Below are 25926 nucleotides of genomic sequence, written 5' to 3'. Positions count from 1 at the left end.
GAGAAAACGCGAAGAAGCAGGAAGAAGATCTCTTCTCCATGGTGGTCGCTACAAAAACCCAGTTTTCTGCTGATAGGAGCGCCGACCCGGCGTGTCAGGTAAATAAAAGCAGTCCCTTGGGGGGTGCCTAACGTTTGGCACCCTCAAGTGTAAAATGCTACTCCTTCTCCTCTAATGTGGTCTGGATGCTGGAGGCCGTCACTCCACTGAGTTGAAGAGGTATCATGTAACATTGTCTACCATCAGTTCTCTCAGAAACCCCCATGATCACATAAAATAGCCCATATGTAAAACACTACTTCATCTAAATAAACCATAGAAAAATCTTAAACATAAAGGGGCAGATTTATCAAGGGTCAAAGGGAATTCGATGGAATTTTCGAAGTAAAAAAATTTGAAATTCAAAGTAATTTTTTGGATACTTTGACCATCGAATAGGATGCTACGACTTTGTATTCGATTCGAAGTAAAATCGTTCGAATATTCGACCATTCGATAATCAAAGTACTGTCTCTTTAAAAAAACTTCGATTTCAATACTTCGCCAAATTAAACCTGCCGAAGTGCTATGTTAGCCTATGTGGACCTTCTAGAGCATTTTTCTACGTTTTTGGAAGTCGAAGTAAAATGATTCGATCGATCGCTGAAATCCTTTGAATCGTTCGATTTTACTTCGACCGCAGGATACAAATTCGCTGAAAAAAAACTTCGACTTCGATATTCGAAGTCGAAGTATTTCGATTCGATGATCGAATTTCGAAAGTATTTTTAACTTCGAAATTCGACCCGTGATAAATCTGCCCCATACTGTTCTAGTAGTATCTGCCATTGGATAATCCTAAATAAAAAACTGCAGTTTTATGTAAGATGGGCAGCCCCTTGGCTTGTGCGATTCACTGTGCTCACACGCAAACATTGGGAACACATACATGCTAGGTTACATCAGCCAATGAATGGACAGAGCTCTGTCTTTTGTGGTGACGAATCCATGCCTGCCGAAATTTATTCGCCCATCATTACCCATAATCCCATGTTCCTGCATTTGCGCATAATAGCCTACCATTCTTAAATGAAATTATTAAGAAGATTTATATAATGCCTACAATGCTATAACTGCAAAAAACAAGTGGGGCCTTTAATGATTGTTGTGCGAATAGGAACATATTTGTCAAAAAGGTTAAGTATAAATTTGCCAGAAAAGCCGACTTTGTTGACTGCGCATGTTTTTTACTAATCAAATTTTTGGTCTTGGCCAATTGTCTTCAGAAAAAAAAATTCTCCTTGCAATCCCTGGAAAGTACACGCAGTGAAGTACAGAAGATATTAATATTTATTAAGCAGAGAATTTTCTCGTTGGAATATTCTATGGAGGAACTGGGGCCAAAAACTATTTGCAAACTCCAGGCTAGCAAATTCCATGTTGTCTGTATTTTTTTGGGCTTACTCCTATGCTGGGGTAAGACAGAAAACGTACTCACTGCATTTAATCACAAGCAGAAAGTCAACAAAATACCTTGAAGGTCCCCCGGTGAGTACAGGAATGGTTTCCCCCGATAAATAAGCTGCTCCAGTGGAATCCTTGTGCTTCATAGCCATAGTCCAGCACAGCATATTGTCCAGCTGAGCAATAGGTTACATGCATGTGCAACCAATCACATTAATAATTCCTACTGCATTATGTCTTGGGTGCATACCTTGAGATCCAGGGTAGTGCAGGCTTTGCTCTTGTTTATGCATCCTAGTGAATACCTATCATATAAGGTTACATCTCAAACTACAAGAATAATTCTGCTAACGCTTATAAAGGTCTTGTACACTCTATGTATGTAAAGAGATATCCTGTATAGCTAGTCCTGCAGATTAAACAAAAGAAGGCAAAGCTTCAAAGATGCTCTATATCTGAAGCTTTGTTTTTCACATAAGGTTACCAGAGATCATGTAAGAAATCAGGGACGCGTATAGGAAATTGAGCTGTGCCAAATGCAATTTATTCACACACAATCAGAGCTGCCCAGCAAACAGATGGCAAAGACCTCTGTATATTCAACCAGAAGAGCCCTTCAAAATGCAGAATTCCAGGAATATACTTCTCTGATGAATGAACAATTTGGGTGCAGACCCAAATCAAGTAAGGTGATAAATCATTAGCACATATTTGTCCCACATAAATAATAAAAACACCACGATCTCCTCTTTTGTCATGAGAGTATGCCATATTACTGTAGGTTTAGAAATGTAATACTGAGACTAGAAGACCAGATGCTGAATATACAGGTTTTAAGGAGGCCATACACAAGGTTTTAGGGAGGCCATACAGTCTTATTGGCCAGCAGCCGCAATGTGAGGGATACTTGTGACACCAGGTCATATTGTAATCACATTGGATTACAGTCAGCTTGTCTAGTAATGGATATGGTTTTGGCACATCCAGAATAAAGAAGGTTTGGAGAAGGTTTGCAGTTCCCTCTCACTCCTCTTTTGATCTGTTATTTGAGTCATTAGATAACAGAATTGATCAGTGTAACGAATTCCCCTGGGTAAATATTCCCCACAGCGCAGATTTACTATGGTCTAGTTAAAGCAGGGCAACTGCCAAATTCTCCTTATAACTTGCTGTACATGATAATCATATTAATAATAATTTGTTATCATTAAAGGAAAGAAAGGGAAGGAAGAGAGAAAATTAAGATGTTAATTAGGGATGTTGTTAGGCAGTTGTTGGAGCCTTCATTTACCTCAGATTATCTTTTTAACGCTCAATTACGAACGCAAGCTCAATGTCTGAAGTACAAACACACACACACATTCAATGCTTTTACCAAAATGTCACAATTTCCCCATAAATCCAGCATAATCGTAGGAACTTGCAACTAGTGTGAGCTGCAATTTCCATGTGATATAATTACGTGTGCAAAACCGGATAATTGCAGGCATGTGTTCTAGGGATGCACCGAATTCAACCAAGATTCAGCCTTTTTTCAGCAGGATTCAGCGGTGCCTGGCTGAACTGAATCCAAATCCTAAAAATCATGTGGCATCACACAGCAAGTAAAAAAGATTTTAACATCGCAATGCTCATACAGTTCTCTGTAGCCCCCTCATTCCCCTAATTTGCATATGCAAATTAGGATTCGTCCTTTATTCGGTCAAATCTTTTTGTGAAGGATTCGGGATTCGCCCAGATCCTAAAATAGTGGATTTAGAATCCCTAATGTGTTCTCAGGCAATTGGTTCACAATTGCCATCATTTTTTTTCAATTTCAAGTGGAAAATACTTTGAAATTAGACCATCAAATTGGATTACTTCGAATGTCGAAGTCAAAGGTTTCTTTAATCGAATTTGGCCATTTTCGGTCGAAGTCAAATTGTTCTTTCATTCGATGAAATCCTTCGAATCAAACGATTCGAACGATTTCATCGATCGAACGATTTTACTTTGACTTCTAAAAACTTGGCCAAATGTTGGCTATAAATTCTAGGAGGTCCCCATAGGCTAACATAGCCATTCAGCGAAGTGTCGAAGTCGAAGAGACAGTACTTCGATTTAGGCCTATTCGATGGTCGAAGTACCCAAAAAATAGTATGAAATTCGAAGTTTTTAACTTTGAAAATTCACTTCGACCCTTAGTAAATCTGCCCCCGAGAAACAGTCATGTCTGCAATTATCTAGGTTTTAGGTCAATTTTGTGTCTTTTTTTTACGCTACAGGAAGAATGAAAGTAAGTCCTCTTCCATCCAGATATGAATTCCATAGTTCCCTGTGTCCATGCTCCCTACCATCACATTGTGGGTTTTGTGAAACACACATCAGAAAGGTACTCTCATACAAAGCTGGTTGGTTGGTAATTCATGGAGTGCCAAAATGTCAATGAAATACATAATTACAGTACAGCTGAACGTGGTGGGAGATTATTTTTGATCTATAGTGGTACATCTCCCTTAATGTTGCTATTCTTAGTTGCAGTTAGCTGGCTCAATTAACTTTTGTTTAAGGAATGTACTAAAGCTCTAATTCACTGCAGGCTGGATGGCTCACATGTGGACAGAGCTGAACAGCCATTAAGACTATTGATCACCCTGCAGGGAAATGTACTGAAAAGCACAAAATAATAATAATAGGCTGCTTGAATAAGTGTGAAAATGAGATTGATTGTCACTTTTGTATGTAACGGACACTAGTATATTCCTTAAAAAATATACAGAACAAGGGTTAGCAGCCAGAACCCCATGGGTAACATATACAGCTTCTGTCTATGGAGGCACCAAAATAATCTGTCAGCTGCTGCCAACATCTTGTGTTTGTACTGAAGAGTCATGTTCTAATCTAGCAACAAAAAGTACGGTGTACAAACAACGATGGCCATAAAAGCAAATAGAAGAGAAATTATTCTTGTAATAATAAACAGAACACAAATATTACAATGACCTGTGCCTTTGAACTTCTACAGTTCCATATACTGGCAGCAGCTGATTTGCAACTTGTGCAGAGCTGGACTGCTGTATGAATGTCCCAGTTGCTGTAATAAATTTGGGCGTACACCAAAGCCCTGCAGTTTTGATATTTCAATTAAAAAGCCATGGCACTTTTTTCATTAAAGGAGAAGGAAAGGCTAAAATTAAGTAAGCTTTATCAGATAGGTCTATATAAATATACCAGTAAACCCTCAAAGTAATGCTGCTCTGAGTCCTCTGTCAAAAGAAACACAGCATTTTTTTCCTTTTATTGTGTACACATAGGCTTCAGCATCAGACTTCCTGTTTCCAGCATAAACCTCCAGGACTAGGGCTTGAGCATGCTCAGTTTGCTCCCTCCTCCCCATCCTGCTGTAATCTGAGTCCAGAGCTATGAGCGAGCAGGGAGAGCCTCAGGCAGGAAGTGATGTCACAACAAGCGAATATGGCCGCTTGCTATCCTAAACAAACAGAGAGCTTCTAGAGCTGTTTACTTGGTTATGGTAAAGCACTCTGCAGAAAATAATATAGTGTTCTAGCTTACACTATTCTGTCTAATGTATTGGCAATAAACTGCTTCGGTAACTTTCCTTCTACTTTAAAGCAGAGAGCTACTCAGTAGGCAAAACAGCAGTTGGGCTACACCATGATGGATATAAAGTACCATAAAGGATACTGGCAGTTTAATTGCCACCCGATTAATTTACCACTGTTTTTGTAATAAGGTATTTAGATGATAAGCTCCACTGGGGCAGGGGCTTATGTCAGTGATGGAATGCAAAGTGTTGCATACAGCGATGGGTGAATTTCTCCCGTTTCACTGTAAAATTTGCAAATTTCCAGCGAAGGTCACGAAACGGGAAAAATTCACAAAAAATTTGTGAAACTCGAAAATTGACGCCGGCATTAAAGTCAATGGGCATCCGAATAGTGTTGACGTGTCGGCAATTATGACGCGAGTCCAAAATGTTTTGAATTTATTCGCCCATCGCTAGTTGCATTTAAAATAAAGTATACAAATGATATTTTACTTCTATAAGATATCAGCCTCCAGGGGGGATAGAATGATATAATGATAAAACTCTGTGCCATCAGATGTGCAGGTTGCACTAGTGTGCAATGTCTACTTGTCTACAAACAAGCTGAAATAGATCTGAAAAAGTTTCCATGTTTCACCCTGCAATGTTCGCTAAGGAAGTGCTGCTTTTCAACACATACAGACAGTATGGAAGATAAACTGATTAAATGCCTGGTTGCCCACGCCCGTTTCACCTGTTATACCATATACAGCTTGTACAATTTTGAGGGACAAAAGATGGGCCTACCTTGCAGAATATTCCAGAGGCAGCACATGGGAGCAACTAGAAAAAACACCAACATTCTCAGGGGCAAATTTACTTACCTCCGAATTTGCGCCAGCGTTGCCTTTGCCGCACTTCGCCAGGCGTAGACAGGCCTGGATTTATGGACAGGCCACCAAGGTCCGGGCCTAGGGTGGCAGGATTTTAGGGGACGGCACACTGCCCAACCACACCCACATTAGTTTAGAAACACTGGGGATATCAGGTGATACAATAGTTTTTTAAATTGCCCGTGCTCCAATCAATTGCTCTGGTCCCGATGACAAAAATTTGCCCGAATAAAGGGGAGGGGACAGGGACGACAAACAGCAGTGGGCCTAGGGGTGCCCGCTATATAAATCCAGCCCTGGGCGTAGATTTGCCAGGGCTTTGCAAATTCACGAAGATCCGAAGTTGTCACAAGTTACCGATCGTTTGTGAAGTTGCGCTAGCGATGTTACGATCATCGGTTTGAAGTTTGCGATCGGAAATTTGCATACAGCGTGCAGTTAAAGTACAATGGCGTAAATGCAGCAGAAAACACATTACTCTACACAAGTCCAGGGAAGCTTAATAAATGTATTCTAATTTTCGCTAGTGTTGGCCACTTCACCCTTTAGTAAATTTACCCCTTAGTGTGAAAGTGCCTTAACCTTAAAATGAAATTATCTAAGTATTCAGGATTTTACTTTTTTATTCTGCAAATGTCAGGTTTAGAATTCCAACCACTATGTGATTTTTTACTTACCCTAGCAACTAAACGACAGTTTGAAAATCAAACCACAATAATAAAAAACGAACCCTTATAGTCTGGGTTTTTTTTGTTGTTGGAATCATTAAACTTGAAAATAACAAAGATCAATTGCAATATTGATACAAAGTTGATCCATCTATAACATATTAGTTGATAAAAACGGAATTGTACCCTATAAGGAGACGAACCTTAAAAAAATTATAAAACTGTCAAAATATTAAATACTGGTATGGGATCTGTTATTGGCAAATCCGTTATCTAGAAAGCTCTGAATTAAAAAATCTCCCATAGACTCCATTTTATCCAAATAATCCAATTTTTTAAAAATGATTTCCTTTTTCTTGGTAATAATAAAACAGTACATTTTACATGATATAATTGATCCTTACGGGAAGCGAAACCGGCCTATTGGGTTTATTTAATGCTTACATGATTTTCTAGTTGACTTAAGGTATGGCGATCCAAATTACAGAAAGATCTGTTACCCGGAAAACCTCACGTCCCAAGCATTCTGGATAACAGGTCTCATAACTGTACATTTAATAAAAATATGCTTATAGTTTTAAAAACGAAGTGAATTACTCCATTAAAATTGAGAAACTTTAAGAAGTTGCTGAGAGCTGCAGTTCAGCAATATATAGTGGGCTGTGTGTAGCACAACTCTAGAAAACGTTGCTGTTTTTGTATGTCACTGGTCTGCCTTTCCCTGCATGAAATTATCTCAGTATTGCACAATTCCTCCCAATCTGCTGTTTTTTGTACTGTATTTCCATTCATTATGGCAGTTTAATAGATTAGCAAAAATGATTATGCCGTCTTGCATTCCCTTGGGATCTGATCTAATTTCAGGCTTCATCGCAATCTACTGCTCAGAATTCCAGCGGAATTCTAATGGAGTTTATAGAACTGAAGTCATATGTTAGAAGCAGACAGACGTAATACATGAAAGCGCATACAAGGGGTTTACGGTAAATAAGGGTAATGTTAATTTCTCATCTTGTTATATGATAACCCATAGGGTATCTTCCCAAAGTCATAGAAATTCATATCCACAGGGTTGCCATGATGGAGCTCATCTGAAAGCAATTTAAACATTCCCATAGTTTCACAGTCTCTAGTAAATATCAATGTTCCGTCAGAGGTCAGACCCTTAGAAACTTAGCATTCTGCTTTGTGAAGCGATAAATAATGGTAAGCTGTTTAAAGGGAAATTCTACGTGAAAATAAACAGGACTCAAATCATTTGCGGCATTTTCAGCATTTCCTCATAACCTTATGTGAATTGTCATGTTTTTATTTTCTTTTATATGTGTCCTAAATTCCACAAATCGTATCCCACATGATTAGGAGGTAGCTGGGCATTGTATTACGTCCATATGTAAACGAACATTTATTTACATGCATAGGTCTGAGATATTAAAATGTAAAAAAATCCGGATGCAAAACATTTAGTTTGACTTGTATCAAAAGTGGTTTATTAAGCACATATACATCAAAAAAGGCCCTTGATCAAGCCTTTGATAAATGGCCCGGAGGGGTCCAAAACGTTGTCCTTTTTTGATGTATATGGGCTTAATAAACCACTTTTGATACAACTCAAACAAAAAGGTGCATCCAGATTTTTTTTGCATTTGCTCTACTGATCCTAATGCAAGGGAAGAGTGTTCTGGGTAAGCACCTTGCACTTTCAATAAGTGTTATTCTCTGGATTGGGTTGAGCTCTCCATCATTGTGCATTGAGATATTAAAATGGGCACAGATCATATTTATAGAACTAAGGGGAAATGTTATTAAAGTCACAAAGAGAAAAACAATTTGCACCAATAAGAATAAAAATCCACATCTCGCAATGTAATATTGTTCCTTAAACTGTTATTGCATTACGAATTTTAATTGCTTCTTAAGAAGTGCTTGAACGTGTTGTAATCTTTTGAAGCAAACATTACTTTTTCATTAAGAAGTTTTATTACATTTTCTGTGCATTGGCGCAAACTATAAAATTCGCAAACGTTCTTCCACCGTCGAAAGTGGTTGCTAAACAGTTTCCCGGGTTTGCAAAAGCTATATTAAATTGGCGCACAGCAAAATTTATTTGCGCAGCGGCATAACTTTTTGCATTGCGAATAGTTTTTCTGTTACGAAGTTTTAATATATTCCCCAGTAAGTCTTGATTAGTGTACTCAGAAAGAATAAGTGGACGAAGTGGATCAAATGGAATAAGTTGACTAAGTGAACTTCATTATAAATCAAAGGAATCTTAAGACAGAAGGGGATCAGCATCCTTGGAGGCCTATTTATTAAAGGTCTATGTAAGTGGTTTTAGAGGTTTTTGAAACCACAATTCAAATATATTCTCTAAAACCATGAATACCATGAAAGTTATTAGATCTAAAAAAAAAGTAGAAAAAAAATAATAGAGTAAATGATGCAAAAATTTGTATGAAAATTTGAGGTTTTTGTACAATTACTAGCGGAAAAGATTTAGAAAATCTCTGATTAAAGATGGTCCAATAGGATCAGTGCAGCTCCCATTAACTTCTATGGGACATCAACAGCTTTTACTTTTGTTTAGTACAGGTGTGCAAAAGACATGCGACTAAACTGGAAGAGGGGTAAAATAATTAAACTGTAAGTAAAATCAATCAAGGTTGGGGTTGTCTGGAGTAAAAGCGAGGGGATATGATTACAGTTTACAAGTACATTAGAGGACATTACAGGCAGATAGCCGGGGGATCAAAGATCCAGAGGCCACCTCTTTAGACTTAAGAACTTTTATTTGAAGCAGTGTATGTGGTTCTTCTTGGTGAGGACAGTGAGGTTGTGGAATGCACTGCCAGGTGATTTTGTAATGGCTGATTCTGTTAATGCTTTTAAAAGAAAACTATACCCCCAAAATGAATACTTAAGCAACAGATAGCTTATATCAAATTAAGTGGCATAGGAAAGAACCTTACCAAACTGGAATATATATTTAAGTAAAAACTGCCCTTTTATATCTCTTGTCTTGAACCACTGGTGATGGTCTCTGTGCTGCCTCAGAGATCACCTGACCAGAAATACTGCAGCTCTAACTGTTACAGAAAGAAGTGTGGAAACAAAAGACACAACTCTGTCTGTTAATTGGCTCATGTGACCTAACATGTATGGTTTGTTGGTATGTTTGTGAGTACAGTGAATCGTATGTACCAGGGGGTGGCCCTTATTTTTTAAAATGGCAATTTTCTATTTATGATTACCCAATGGCACATACTACTAAAAAAGTATATTATTATAAAAATGGTTCAATTTACATGAAGCAATGTTTGACATGAGCTGTTTTATGCAATATCTTTTTATAGAGACCTACATTGTTTGGGGGGTATAGTTTTCCTTTGAGAGTGGCTTGGATGATTTCTTGAACAAGCAGAATATCAAAGTCTATAGTGAGCTTAGGATCTTCTGTTAATTTAGTATAGGTATCAATATGTAACCAGGAAAAGGGCAATATTTAGTGATACGTAGATGCCAATTTGATTGTTGAATAGGTCACTTAATAGGATATAGATTATCGGGTTGAATTTTCACTAATTAGTTCCCCTTTAAGCACTAAAGAGAAGATAACAACATGGCTTTAACAGAAAAGTGTTGGTTTAAGTTTCTATATCTTGCAAAAAGTGCTTGGATGCAAGAGAAGAACCCTGGATTTGGTTTTCCAAGTGTTTATGTCTAAATGCTATACAGACAGATGTTTTGCCTCTTCTTCTACCATTACTGCCTATACCTCTCCCCTATTACTATTGTAATTGGGGAGATATGCTTTAACATTTGCCCAAGACTAGTAATGGTGATCAGACTTTGCTTTCATCTGATGGTGATGTTAAATGTTTTCTATTGGTTGCTTCATTGGGGCAAATGTTATTGCAAAACCATGAAATTACGGGAATGAAGAGAAGCCTTGTGTCATCCATTAGCACAATAACATCAGTCGATTTCCAGTATGTACTTTAGTTACGGTTGCCACTTCACCCCTTTAAGATGCAGTACAAATAAAGCCACATGCTGCATGACTACTTAACAATTAATTTGTTTATCTAAATGAATTGTGTATTAGCAATGCAGGATGTGGATCTCAGATGTCCCATAATAGACTGGTGTGGTGACAAATCTAACTACAATGAGTGACGCACAAGGACATTGTGTTAAAGTATGGTAGGAAATTTAGTTTACAGGGGAAGTCTTGAAAAAGAGAATGTAATTTAACATTTGTCCAATGGAAATACAAATATTGCCATGTATAATCAGCTATAAATGTTGTACTGTTTCTGAAATAATCAAGTTACTCTTTACTATCTCCCTCTCAGCAATCTGTCTCTATACATGCAGCTTTGAGTCGGAGTCGGTTATGTTAAAAGACAGTTAGCTCTAATAAATTGTATAAGTAAAGTGAGCACACGCCAATGTATCTAACCTAACAATCCAATGTTGAATGAAGAGAGAGATGGATTGCTAATTGTGGAATGCTGAAGAGCAGGTTATTTCAGAAACAGTACAGACATTTACTTTTATTACCATGGGATGAATCCTATATTACATCTTTGTTTTCCCCTTTACATTTAGATTCATTGTATCTAATGATCCTGTCATGCTGAATCCCAGTACTATTATACAAACACCCTTCTTTTGCCACTGCTGAAATATTTTCCAGGTCAGACCATTGAATACAGATAAATAATCAGCCCTTCAAATGCATTTTATGACATTGACTTGTTCCTCCTTCATTGGCACTGCACTTGGATTAATTAAAAACCCAACTGAAACATTTGCCACTGAGATTTTGAGATATTCCACTGAGATTTTGATATGGAATGGCCTCAGATCGATGATGTTAAAGCACATGGTTCTGCCCTGGGTTGCCAATAGCTTTTACATTACATATTAGCTATCCATAAGGAAATATAACTTTTGTTCTTTGGGTCAGACTCTGATGAGACCGAGGTTATTTCAGTGCAAACAGGCTTCAAAATGTAATGCCGTACTCTAACTCAGCTGGTCAGCCCATGTAATGGTATCAGAGCTGCATAAATACCATCAGAATGCAGCTATGCATAAACGTTATATTGTCTACTTTATGTTTGTTAAGCTTTCATTCACCCCAGTGTTTTCTCTTCTTTTCATTTCTACATTTCTTGTAGGTTTGTTATATCTAAAGGAGGTGTATCTTTGGACTTCTATGACTTGCCAAGTGCTTTTTACACACAAATACAGTCTTTAACATGATATAAAGTTCATATATTGACTCTGTAGTTTTTAAACAAGGCTTGGGTTAGGATAAGATTGGTTACTATGTTATAGAATGGCCAGTCAGATAAATCTGTATTAACTATGACATTTACTTTCCAATCCACAGGACAGAACCTTACCAGTTACACTTACAGTCTATATCATTTTGGAGCTCACAGGCTGCAAGACCAATCTTGTTCCATATGAAGAAGATTGGCAAAGGAGTGATTAGTGGCCAGTAAGTCTGTTCACCTGCAGAAATAAAAATAAGCTCAACAGTGGCATCAACAATGTCATCCCAGGGGCCCATCTGTAGACACCGTAGCACTACAGGCCCATCAAGACAATGTGTTTGATACATAACTCTCATGCCACAGGAACTGACAAAGGCTCAGAGTCAAATTGGGTGAAAAAGTCCCCCATGTGACCCTAATATTTTACTTTCAAAAAGTCATTAAATGCATGCAGAGTGAGTAAAATAGGTATGTTAAAAGAAAACCTGGGTTTATATCACATAAAACAGTTCAAACAGTTTACATCTGGCCTGTGGTGGCAAATAACATCTGGCTACTTTAACATCTCCCACTCCAAGCTGAGATCAATGGAGTTGCCCGTCAAAGAGCGCACAACTCCAGGCGTCTGTAACATTAACAGTACCAAGCAATCCCCGCAGGTCCCCATACTTTTATATTACACACAATCCTTCTTCATATCACATTCTAAATACAAAAATATTCACCCTGGGGACCAGTGTATGTTGGGCCAATTCACAATTGCACTTTTTTGCAAAGTAAGTTGTTTAGACCCAATGAAGGTAACGTGCTGCTCTCCTTAGGACAATAACAGTTACAGAACTGCAATGATGTTTCTTTTAGGGAAATGAATATCTTGATATGATGAACTTCTCATATTTAATTTGGGGGGTGTAGTTGATTATTGATATTTGTATCTAAGTTTGGGGGTGTAGTTCAAGTGGCATATCTTCCCAGTTTCAGCCAAACTGCTGCAAGAGAACAGCACAGCAAAATCTGATTTCTGCCGCATAGAAGACATTCATGTTGGAAACTTTTGATCTTATCATCTTCCAGAAAATCTCAACCACCCCCCTCCACCCACTCGCACAAAGTTTTTATATTGTATATACTTATAAAACCAACCATATATTTAATTCTGGGTGCTAGCCAAACAATAATATGGTCATAGTTCAAAGAAACGGCAGTCATATCCTAATCTTTAATTATTACAGTCACTATTATGAAGTGATTACCTCAAAAACAAACACTTTTGTTGTGCCAGGTGCTGTGCCGGAGAACCTACTCCTGTCATAGGGTCATATCCATATATTGAAGAAAATCACCAGCAGCACACTGTATAAGCCGTAGTAGTGCTCAAAGAGGAATTTATTCATTCAGCCCACATCATACATAAGGCAACATTTCGGGCCTACTAGGCCCTTTATCCTAATCTTTAGTTATTAGACATCTTTCACATTGACCACCTTCTGAGGATCACAAATATATATGCACGCACAGGTATAAGATCTATGGTATAGAATGCTCAGAAATTGAGGTTTTCCAGATTCCATATCATGTCTTCAGGCTACTACAAATATATTTAAAAATCAAAAAAAAACCTGATAGCATTGTTTAAGCATATACATTGATATATTTCGGCTAGCTACGATGTGCAATGTGTATATACAAGCTTACCATCAGAAAATGTCCTATTATTACAAGAAAAAAATACCGGCCTTCCTATATACTGTATTTATCTTTTTTTCCTATTAATAACATTTTGGGATCAACCATCTTAAGCGGCCAGGTGGCAACCCTACGTTCCGATAATTGGTCCTAGACCTGAAAGATCAGCCTATCAAATGGGTCATTTATTTGCCTCTTGCACTTTCTCAGCAACTGTTCAAATAAACTATTAAAAGAGTCTGCCTTTTTTTGAATTGCACATAAACTGTTGCAGGGCAATGGGCCTTTTTCAAATAAATAAAGACAATCACATGACAACTGAACCATTAAATACTTGGTATTACATTGTTTACCATTAAGTTATGAAAAAGAGGGCTAAATCACTTGTGTGGCATCAGTTTTAAAGTTTTAAAAGAAGATGTATAAAAAGTAAATAATCTATAAATGTATGAGCCCACAAAAAGTCTTCACAAAACCCTTAAAAATTAGTTAAAATGAAAGAATGATATACTTTTTTCCCCGCTGCATAGCCAGTAATATGATGTACTGTATATGAAACTTGATTATGTTACCAAACAATTATCTACTGGGAAGAAATATCACAAATTTTTAAAGAACTGTTAAAAAACAGTTTCATAAAACAGGAATTCAACATAATATTTAGTGGCAAAATATTAATATTGACGTATTTATTCTACTATTGGTGCAGTCCTGTTGTTTGATTGTATTCAATTTCTCAGAGAACCAGGAGAATCTCTGTCATTCGTATATAGACTAAGGCCAAACAGAATTGACTTCAGGTGATTTCCTTTCAACTTTTTTTGGCACATGAAAAATGCCCAAATTTGTCCCCTTTCACCTCCCATAGATGCCCAAGTTCATAGGCAAGAGCCTGAAAGTGGCAGCATTGGTGATTCTCAGGCGACTGCAGCCTAATATTGTGGTGTGATTTCAAACCACAACTAACTGACCAGTGCTGCATTTGTAATTTACCGCTATAGGAGGAGAAAGGTGTCAGTCTCAGGCTTTTTATGGGCATCGACAAATAGTGGCCAGCAGAAAGCCACATGTGCAGTTTTATTTCCTGTGTAGTGGATGATATTCATGAATTTGTCCCTGTTCCAGATTGTATTGCCTGACATATAGAAAGGAGATATGATTGATTCAGCACCGAGAGCTTACATATACATCATTGTATTATTGTTATTCCGCTAACTTGTGTTTCCTTTGATCTGCAGGGAAGCATGGCTAAATAGGATAAAATATGCTTTAGAAATACAATGCCATTATTATAGTTTGTTTCAGAATTCTTTATGTTACACTTGAAGATGGATTTTCTCTGTTTATATATAAAGTGAGGCACCTTTGGGTAAAAGCCCCATTCAGCCTGCAACCTGCTCCATCAACAACAGACTGATGGCGCAAGGTTTAAGGTGGTAGAGATGGGAAGTGATTCATATTTACATGTGACTTTCCTAATTAGGCATTTGAGTAATATAAAGAATTTAGTGGATTTGGCATCTGTGAATGTTAAAAGAGCAGGTACCTTCAAACTGCATTAAAACTAAAGATGCAGATTAGAAAAGATTAATGTAGTGGGTTCATGAAAGGCCAAGGTTTGTTTTTTTTGGTTTGTTAGGAAGAACATTGATGATCAGAAGTTCATTCTGGTTGAACAGGACATGGCTGCCCAATGGTTTTCAATGATGGTGGCAGCAAAATCATCCCATTTGAAACTATTTGAGGTGTGTGAGACATGCCTCAAATAGTGTCAGTTTTGTAGTTTCCAGGTACCTGCTCCAATAATTAGGCTGTTGACAGCTATAGAGAAGGAGGGCTGCTTTAAAAGGTTTTTCACTTTCCCTCAATAGAACGGCATTGAGTCAATATCATGTAGCCTCTGCCATTAGCCTCCGAAACAACAAGAAAATGCTTATCTAAGAGAGAAAACCTTCCGCACACCTCTATAGAAATAACATGTAACAGTGAAACAGTTTGGGAATATGTAGAGATTTCTATATTCTTTTCTTCCATTGGCAAACATGACCCTAAGCCTGTATCTAGTTTGCTAAACCTCGTCTCACTCTTTGTGCAACCGGCGACTTCAATAAACTCCAGCTCTAGAAGTATTCTTTATTCTTATACTCATGCAGACAGAAATCTTTCACCCAGCAAATGTCACGTCAACCGTAAGCTCATATTTGAGATTTAAAGGTTTCGTTTAGTTATTCTACCTACGAAATTTCTGCGTCAGGCGACTTATTTCAAGCGAATGTATAGATCCATAAAATACTTTTTTTCCCAGTCTGAATTTTCTTTTTTTATTGTCAGTATTCCAATCAAATTAAAAGTAAAGTTTGTATGAAACATTTACCGTACTAGTTTATGGATACTATACCAAAGGGATAAAACGAAATACACATCTGAGGTCTCGGCAGGAAAAATTTCTACTGATTTATAATTGCATTATCCACTCAAAATGAATGTCAGCGCTAAATGCAACATTCCTTACACATCTACAAAATACTAACAGAAAATATATATGTATATATATTTATATATATATATATATATATATATATATATATATATATATATATATATATAGTATATATATATATATATATATATATATATATATATATATATATATATATATACATAATGCTTAATAAACAAACTAGAATTAATATTCTGCATTCTGTAATACTATTCATTTTTATTCCGTATATATATAGTAAATATATATATATATATATATAATTTACTATATACGGAATAAAAATGGATAGTAGTACAGAATGCAGAATATTAATTCTAGTTTGTTTATTAAGCATTTACTAAGCATCATTAATAATCAATAATAGTTAAAAATACAAATGAGCTATTTATAGATAAAAGGGAACGTTAATTACATATTAACAAATGTATATGTAAACAATAATGATGATAAATTATTATTATTCAGGCATTAGAAACTTGTACTTAAATGCCCCAGTATTTTTGCTGCACTATGTAACTACATTAGGTAACTCCTTACAAATACTGTTGATGTGTAATATATAATAAAAATAGCGGGTCTTATTTTGCCAGAAGCTCCTGTACCTTCACATATCATCTCCTTTAACCATTTCACTGCGGTGACCAGGTTACCATGATAATTCTGGGTTTCTTGCCCACTATTTGGGTTAAAGTGACTTTGTAGCCAGCGGCATTTTTATAAAAACACCTTACAAACCATAACACAATTATTGAAGTATATTTATTTAATCATTTTCTGATACATGTCTTCATATTCCCACAAGCATTAGGCTTATTGAGATCTAGATACAAAAATAGAAAGTGATTTTCCCAAGGGTAGAAAGCAGGTGTCTCTCAATGAGAATTCCCTGCCTCCAGCATCCCGGCTCTTCTCCGCTATATATATATATATATAGTTAGGAAATGCATTGAAACTATTAAGCTCTCTAGTTTGATACGTCTGGTGCAAATATTCACCTTGGGATTAAGCTGATCATGAACATTTGCTCAATATCATCCTCAATTCTGACAGTTTTGGAATAATCCTCTATAGCTGCTGATAGACAATACGCCTCGAGGTTCCCAATTCTCTCTTTTTTTCTGATAAACACCTAAAGAAAGATTTATGTTCACTTTAACGTTCCATTTTATTTAATAGTAGGGTCTAATAGGAAGCTGAGATGCAGAGCTCTCTGCAGTACAATATATTCTGTTTCCTGAGGGGGGGAATGGGAATCTTTGACATGTTTTACTCCACAAATCATAACTAATAGTATTAGGATTCATATAGCAGTGCAGTATCGGGTTTGTCATACATGCACCCCCCAGGTGAAAAGATCGACAGCTCCCAGAATCTTCACCCAGGCAACTATTTTATGTGCGTGTGTAGAACAAAAGAATGACTGTGATTTATATCGGTGATTTATAGCCACAACACACCTTACATGTATCAAATGAAAATCTCTTGTAATTTGTTTATATAGTAAATCGGCAAACTTAAACCCGTAAAAATCATGGGGTTAATGTACCGTAGTACATTGTTTTGTAACTGACCTTGTTATAAAACTGAAACTCATATTTTTTCCAAAGCAATTGAATGTTTAAACTTTATTTTATTCTACTTCAGTAAGACCTATATCAGCTCTCGTCAAGTCTATCGGTTTTATAGTTACATTCAATTTGTTCTTTTCTGCTATGTGAAAGTCAGCATTATCAGGGACTGATAAAAAAGAATCATTGCATTTAAACAAACTCATCATTGCAGAACCTCTAAGCTGGGTTTTCTACATCCCGATGTTTTCAAATGACCTGCTGAATTCATGTTATATTTGTTTTGTTTGTTTGTTTGTTGCTCCAAACTGAAAAGATGTCACAAATACAGTTTGTTCAGAGATGTTCAGAGTTTCTCGCATTAAGAACGTTAATGTATGGCAATAACATGTGTAATTTTATGGGAATGCAGCGCTCCATTGCATATATACATATATATATATATATATATATATATATATATATATATATATATATATATATATATATATATATAGCCTAATTTTGACACATTAAGACACTTTGGGGCACATTTACTAAGGGTCGAAGTGAATTTTCGAATGCAAAAACTTTGAATTTCGAAGTAATTTTTGGGTACTTCGACCATCGAATAGGCCAAAATTCGATTTGAATTGTAAAAACTTCTACCATTCGAAAATCTGTCTCTTTAAAAAACTTCGAATTCGGCACTTCGCCACCTTCAACCTGCCAAATAGCGGTTTAGCCTATGAGGGACTTCCTATAACCTGTTTGAGTGTTTGGCTAAGATTTGAGTAGTCAAAGTATTTTTTAGTAAAATCGATCGATCAAACGATTTTTACTTCACTCAAAAACGTCTGTTTTCGATCGAAAAAATACTTTGACTATCAAAGTATCAAATTCGACGGTCGAATTTCAACGTTTTTTAACTTCGAAATTCTACCCTTAGTAAATGTGCCCCTTTATGTACATGTAGCAATATTTTTTTTTAATCAAATAATTCAATGTTTAAATTAAATTCCTGTTTCTATAATTTGTACTTGATTCCAGCAAAGATATAAACAGGAGGCAAAACAATCCTAATGCATTTAGTTTCTTTAGCAGACAGAATATATATATATATATATATACGTGTGTGTGTATTCCACAGATATTTTTTGGGTCAGATGAAATCTCTATTCATGAGCTGCTACCGTGTAATATGGGGGGAGGAGGATTAAAAAATAATTATTTAATCCAATTAAAGTATTAAATTTGCAATAAAATTCAATGTAAACTGTAACAACACATAGAAAACTATGCAGGAAAGTATTTTATAATAGTGATTTTATAACATTTGAGGGAACAGCACGACTGAGATCTGTGACTTGCCAAAATATTCATGATTATTTATTCTAAAAAGCTTCTACTATTTTGTAGTTCTTTTTCTTATATTTATATCAGAACGATAAAGCTTTTTCAGAACAGCACTTGAGGTATATTGAAATGGGGCATCAGGACTCAAAGGGATGTTCTTAATGTACACAGCATTGTGAATAGGGAAAGGCAGAATGAGTGCTGTGATCCTAAATACACAGCGTGTTCTCAGCTATGCCCCACGCAGAGACCCTGTGGCTGAGACCTGTGCTCATATACAAAGCCAAAATAAACGGCAGCTTTGTGAGAAAGGAAGCCTGCAGCTCATTGCTTTCCGATTTGCTAAAGGTCCCTACAGGAGCAGAAAGGTCAAGTGTTAATTAAACAAACATGATTTTGACATTTGTCTCTGTAAATGGACGTATCTAATAAAACGTCTTCCCCATGGAGTGCTCAAACTAATATATAACCTTCATTATGTCCTACTACTGGTAACTTAATACACTCTGGCACTTTATATATATACAGGATGATAACAAACGGACTAATAACCTACTTCCCCGTTTCCATAATCTCTGTGGAAGGAAAATAAGATTTAGAAATGCAGAGGGAAGTTGTAATTAGACGATGATATGGAGCAAGTTCTCTGCTGGGAATTTACAGACTTCCCCGTGTTGGGTTTGTGTTTTTATGCTGAAACAATGGAGCACAACAAGGTAAAAGTGTTTTCCTAGAAATTATATTTTTTTGGAATGATCAGAGGAATAAAATAAAATAAAATAGCAGCTATTTTACTATTTTGTTATCACCTAGAAATCTCTAAAACGAGCACTGGATGAAACTGTATTTGTCAAAGGTTAAAGGAAAAAATTTTCGTCCTTTGGTTAAAGTGCTTTATAAAAAATAGCAACAAAAGGGGATGTGGAAAATGGTGGCAGTCAATAAACAGTTTAAGTCATTTATTCCCTAAGAATGTTCAACTTTCAGTGTCTGTATTCTGTGAGTTATATTTGACAAACAGATGTGGCATCCGTACACTAACATCACATCGGGGTAAGGTGCTTTCATGCCGTGCCATGTGCTGAAAATGACCCATACAGTCAAAAGGAAACTAGACTAGGTGCTTCCATTTATATACAGGTATAAGAACTGAGACTACACTGAAAATGAGGACCATGAAAACCAAGAATGATATTTATGACCCAACGAATAAGAACAGTGGGACTCAGTTAGTAAGTCAATTGATTTTCCCTTAGGAACTTTTTGGTTTGATTTCTTGTTACCTTGGGCAACTCACTTAATCTCCCTTTGCTTCAGGAAACGTAGATTATAAACGCTGTGGCATAAAGAATCCAGGGCAAAAATGGCAATTGCCTTGTTACCCCCTAGTAAAACATTTTTTATAAAATATCTACAAATAGCAATTGCAGAAATTTGCCTGAAGAAATCAAGTCTTATCAGGGAGATGGAGGATAAAGGAACGTAAAATAATCTATAGGAAATGATTGACATGGAATGGGAGGTCATCATTTACCTTGAAAGATTTTCGTATGGATTCCTCTAATCCGCTACTCATGGCAACATCACTTTCTGCACTATAGTTACCATGGCCACCATTTATGTCTGGAACAATATTGGGACAAACTGATCATTCTATTTTGTCTTAACATAGATCCTATGTTTCATTGATGTATGATGTTTAATATGGGACATGTTCCTGGGACATCTGAGCACCAATCACTTTGCTCCACTGTAGAGAATGGATGCGCAGTGGGTGCAAAACATGAAATGTTAGTACTGAGCCTGAATTGATTTAGTTGTTGGCTTTGTACAGAATGGGGTAGAGCAACATAATCATTTTATAACTTCAAAAAAAGGAATTTCACTTAAATGATCTTAAATGAACATGATGTAAACAGAATCTGTAAATGAACGTCATGGTTTTACTGTGTAGTTGGCTAATAAGGCATTTCAGTCGCATTGTATCTGTGAGATTGGATTGTCTTGAGCTCAATCTGCTTTCTAGTTATTGGGGGTCGCTGACCATAGCAATCGTATAGCAAGTTGGGGTTGAAGTGGAATAGAAAGGCATGCACAGATAGAACAGTTGCAGAATTGCTTAGATTGTTTCTGAAGCTAAATGATCATTTTAGGTTATTCTGCCTGGATTGGTGTGGGTTTTAGGCTAAAAGGCCATGAAGCTGCTGGACACTGGGATTGGCTGAGTGACTCAAAGGGAAATACAAGTTCAGCTCCAGTGAGGTGCATTCACAGGCCACTGTGTACCATGTTGAGCAGTTTATATGCTGACATCAGCCAGTGTAGAGTTACCTTCTGAAGTGTGTTAAGCTCATATATTGTTGTAGGTCCCAGTTCTTATGGGAATAAATTAGTAAAGCCTGTAAGGCTGCTCGGGGTAATGGCGAAAACACAGGGTCTCTGGTTCCTGTACAGCAAGCGTAATAAGGAATGAAAAGTGAAAATATGCCCTAGGCCGACCATGCCTTCCTGTTACATAATATCCACTGTGAGCAAATGAGATTTCATACTAGTCAGTAGCCGGCTCACATGTATTGGACACAAGTGACAAAGAACCAGCACTCACGTTATTCCATGGCTTTGGAAAATAAATGAAAGGACATTCATTTTGTATCAGGTGTATTAAATATTTCCGATATTGAATGCAGGCCTCTGCTTTATATATATATATATTTAATAGAAATTTTAAAGTTCTATATTTACATATAAAACACCGCCACTTTTGCCAGATATTGTAGAAGAGTAGGTGCTGACAGGGACATGAAGGTGTAGATGGTTTGTGTCCCACAGCAGGAAAGCATTATCTAATTAAAGCCTCACATCTGGATGGCATAAGAAAGATTTGTTTATGGGAGGGATGGCCAGTCCTGATGTTCCAGCTGCTGGGAACTACAATTCCCAAAATCCCCCAACAGCCCTCAGACTACTTAAGAGTATAGGAAGCTGCATTTTTCAAAAACGCTAGGCCACGGGTATGGATCTACATGGCATAAAGTGTATTTGAGAAATGTTAAACTGAATTCTAATCTGTTTGGATACACGGGGCATAGCCAAAGATACCCAAATTCTCAAGTCCATAATTATTATAATAAGAGATTAAATGATTTTTCTCCATCGCTTTCCTAAACACTTCCTGCATATTTTTCCACTGCAGAAAGACATTTGTAAACACTAACGAAGCCAAAATAATGTCCAAGTCATGTGTAAATCTGTGTGTGTGTGTGCGTATGTACAGTATGTGTGCGTGTGTGTCTACAGCCAAATATACTGCGCATCCAGAATGAAGCAGAATTCTTCAGCATTTGGATATGGGAAGAATCAGAGATGTATAATTAATGTTGGCTCCACAGAAAAGCTTGAAAATCTTTCCCAAGTATTGTGGTCGTTTTCCCCCACATACCTTCTGAAATGGCAGGCAGGAGGGGCACCAGCTGAGGGATCAGTGAGTTGTTGACATGGACCATGCACCTTCCATTCTCCAGACAGAGAAGGCATAGCTGAGCCTTTCATGAGCAAGGTAGTTGCAACTGGCTATCTTGTGGTCCAACTCATCACTCTGCAAGACCTGGTACAGGAAATCGATATAACGTGAAGCCAGCTTCAGGGTCTGTATCTTGCTGAGTTTATCAGATGGCAAGGTAGGGATGATCTTCCTCAGCTCTGCAAAAGCATCATTCAGGGACTGGGTACGCTGCCGCTCCCTCACGTTGGCAATGACTCTCTGAGTGTGTACATCCTCAAAGGGTTCTATATGAGGGCTCCTCTTACTGCGCTTGCAAGGAGGTGAAAGGGGCACTCTACCCTCATTTGATTTGCCCACCAGACCTGTACGCTTAACTATAGCCTTCCTCTGTTGGCGCTCAGCCTCTTCCTCGCTGGTTACCATGCTGCCTTCAGGGGAATCGGGGCATGCTCCTTCTTCTTTCATCTTAGTTGGACTGGTCCTTACTTATTGATGCCCAGATGCAAACTACCCCCAGGTGTCTATAAGTTAATGATGATATTTTATGTATGCCAACCTACTGTTAGAATTAAGATGCAGTCCAAGCAAGGCAAACAAAATGGAAGGCAAAGTGGGAATGCCAGCACAATAAGCAGAATAAGTTGCACCTCCCAACAGCATCAAACAAAGTATGCGCTTCTGAACTCAGCAGCCTTCCTGAATAATGTTCCAATCCTTCCTCCTTTTCTTTCACTCCTCAATTTGAGTTGTTAAGGAGGGAACTCAAGTAAAATTGGCCTGGTGCTTCTTCTGATTGGGTCGCCCAGGCTGATGAAGTAGAGAGGAGGGTCCAGAACACATCTCCCTCCTTCTTAGTTCCAACTAGCCCTTTCTCCCCCCTCCTTCTTTCTTTCCCTTTAGTCAAAACCAATCCATCACGAAAAGGTAGTATAAACTTTGCTGGACATTATGGGTTCCAGATTTAAGCCCTGCAGGCACAGATGCACAGTGAACGGAAGACTGAAGCAGACTGCCCATCAAGGGAAAAGTAACAAAGAGACGGCATCAGACCCCTTAGGCGCCACTGAGGGGGGTACAGGGGACTTTAACAAAAGTTCATTTTTACCCACTAAATCTTTTGGACACTTAACATATATTGTTGCCGGCCAATCAGGCCCTTTCTTCATATTTCAAAACTTGGGCTCTTTCAACAAATGTTGCCGCTAGGCAAATTTAAATCTTTGAGAATGACATTAGCCTATGGTGACAGATTTTGTTGCCTGGAAGTAACATGATAAAAATATATTGCTGTGGAAGCGTTTAACAGAGCTCCAATACAGGTGCAAGTCAGAAGATTGAGAAATGACTTCTCTTGTTTACTAGGGAGGCCAGGCTAGCAATGCATTCTTCTTCTGTCCCCAATTCCCCCGACCAAGGAGAACTGCCAGTAATTTGTTGCTGTTGCAGAAGTCTGGTCAGACAGATGCAGCGATACTCATACACAAACGATGCTAAATCGGGAAACTGAATCATCTTGTCTAAACAGGAGAATGAATGCTAGGATTCAAAGCAGGAAGCCTATAGCATAACAGTTAGGTTTGGTTCTGAGTACTCGTAGTCCATGTCCCGCACAGCTGACTATGATAATATAGTACTTTATGTTTTAACAGGTGGACTGTGCCCTCCTTGTTTCACTGGAGAAACCACGTCTGCCAAGTTTAGGGCCAAGTGGGGCCCAGGGCAAAATTATTTTTCAATCAAATTGCAAATTTCTATCTGCATCCAAGGTACAAATACTAATATCCCTCAGAGCCAAATAAATTGGAGTTGCTGATAGTATTAATAGTAGAAATAATAAAATAACAGGTTGGGTGATTGTGATATACACACTATCCCTTTCCAGAAAAGACATACAGTAAATTGATGGGCATAATAGTTTCTTTACTCTCCCACTGCACAAAATGCTTCTCAGTGGGGCCCAAAGTTGTTTTCCTTGTTTTACATACCTTCTGATATAAAAACCTGCATTCTGAGTTTACAATGGTTTAAATCAGGGATGCCCAATCTTAGACCTCAATGTCCTCTAGAATTAAAAGTGTAAATCACTATTGTACTGTCACGTATGGTATTTCAAAACCCAGATCACACCCCAAGGTCCTAGTCTTGGCTCACGTTTCTGCCTCTAATAACCGCCTTTCTCTTCAGGAGGAGCCCTACACTACTCAGATGCTGCCAGGTCTTAAAGTGAGAGGACCATTGGGGAAGTTCTGGGCAGGCAAGGGAACCATAACGTATACAGGAAGGACGGGGAACAGAGAGTGCAGACGTGGAACAGGCAGGGACAGTACTAATTAAACAGGGCAGTACAGAATCAGGGACCAGGAGCGTAGTCAGGATAAACAGGTCGGAGTCAAAACCAATCTGTGGTCAAACAGGCAAGGGTCGGTTCAGACAGCCATACAGCAAGGTCAAAAACAGGCAAAGGTCAGGAACGGAAAATCAGACAAGACTCACACCCAGGAATTATGGAACATAGACCTTCATTGGGCAATGAGTGCAGTGTAGAGGGTTTTATACACAGCCTTAAACTGATCACCTGTGGCCAGAGTGTAGGTGGAATACACATCTTTACTGTATCAGTCACAACATGGATCACTACATAATGTGGACACCATATAGAATTGACATACTTAAAATATACTCATTGTCCCAGTGTTACCATTAGGAATGTACTGAATCCAAAATTTTGTGTTTGAATCCTAAATCCTCCACAACAGTGGATGTGTGTATGTGTACCGGTATGGGATCCATTATCCAGAAAGCTCTGAATTATGGGATGGCCATCTCCCCTAGACTCAATTTTAATCAAGTAATTCAGATTTCTAGAAATTATTCCTTTTTTCTCCGTAATACTAAAACAATTCCTTGTACTTACTTGGTCCCAACTAAGATATAATCTTTTTTAAAGGATAAACTAACCTGTTGGGTTAATTTGATGTTTCAATTATTTTCTAGTAGACTTAAGGTATGGAGATCCAAATTACAGAAAAACCCAGGTCCCGAGCATTCTGTATAACAGGTCCCATACCTGTATATTCAAATTTTTGCACAATGCAAATGTATGCGTATTTATAGGCGGAATATTCACCTGTCATTGGGCACACAGGGTGGATTTCGGTCACAAAATTCACATTTCTGTGTGTAGAGATATGCATAGTCCCCTCCTGCTAATGCAGACACTGCATTTTTCGGCAGCAGAAACATCACATACAGTGTCATAAAGTTTCAAAACGTTTCTCATTAATGCAGATTAAAGTAAAATTCTGCACTGAGTGGATATATTGTTGAAGCAGAAAACTTTGATATACAATAAGAAAAAATATCAATTCCTTATTTTCTCATTTATCCCCAAAATAGTTTTAGTAATATTTTGGGCAAAGTCCATGTGAAAGTTATTTTCGAAGTAGCGCAAGAAATGAATAGTTTTGTTGAATATTATTGAAAAAGCAACAAAAATCTGTAAATTTTGACCAAT

The 25926-nt window shown here is 37.5% G+C and overlaps 1 protein-coding gene across 1 annotated transcript in view; it reads right to left on the bottom strand.

The window, feature by feature from the left end:
• The window catches only part of twist2.S (twist family bHLH transcription factor 2 S homeolog), a 52442-nt gene extending 29283 nt beyond the window's left edge, over positions 1-23159 (bottom strand). The window contains exon 1 of the mRNA XM_018250117.2: positions 22350-23159. Within this exon, the coding sequence (XP_018105606.1) occupies positions 22389-22877 (489 nt within the window). The 5' untranslated portion in view covers positions 22878-23159 and the 3' untranslated portion in view covers positions 22350-22388. The remainder of the gene's footprint in view (positions 1-22349) is intronic.
• Between the last annotated feature and the right edge of the window lie 2767 nt (positions 23160-25926).

Source organism: Xenopus laevis, chromosome 2S (assembly GCF_017654675.1).
Source record: "Xenopus laevis strain J_2021 chromosome 2S, Xenopus_laevis_v10.1, whole genome shotgun sequence".
Lineage (NCBI taxonomy): Eukaryota > Metazoa > Chordata > Amphibia > Anura > Pipidae > Xenopus > Xenopus laevis.
The sequence above is the reverse complement of the archived record's forward strand: the minus strand, read 5'-3'. Positions and strand labels throughout refer to the sequence as shown.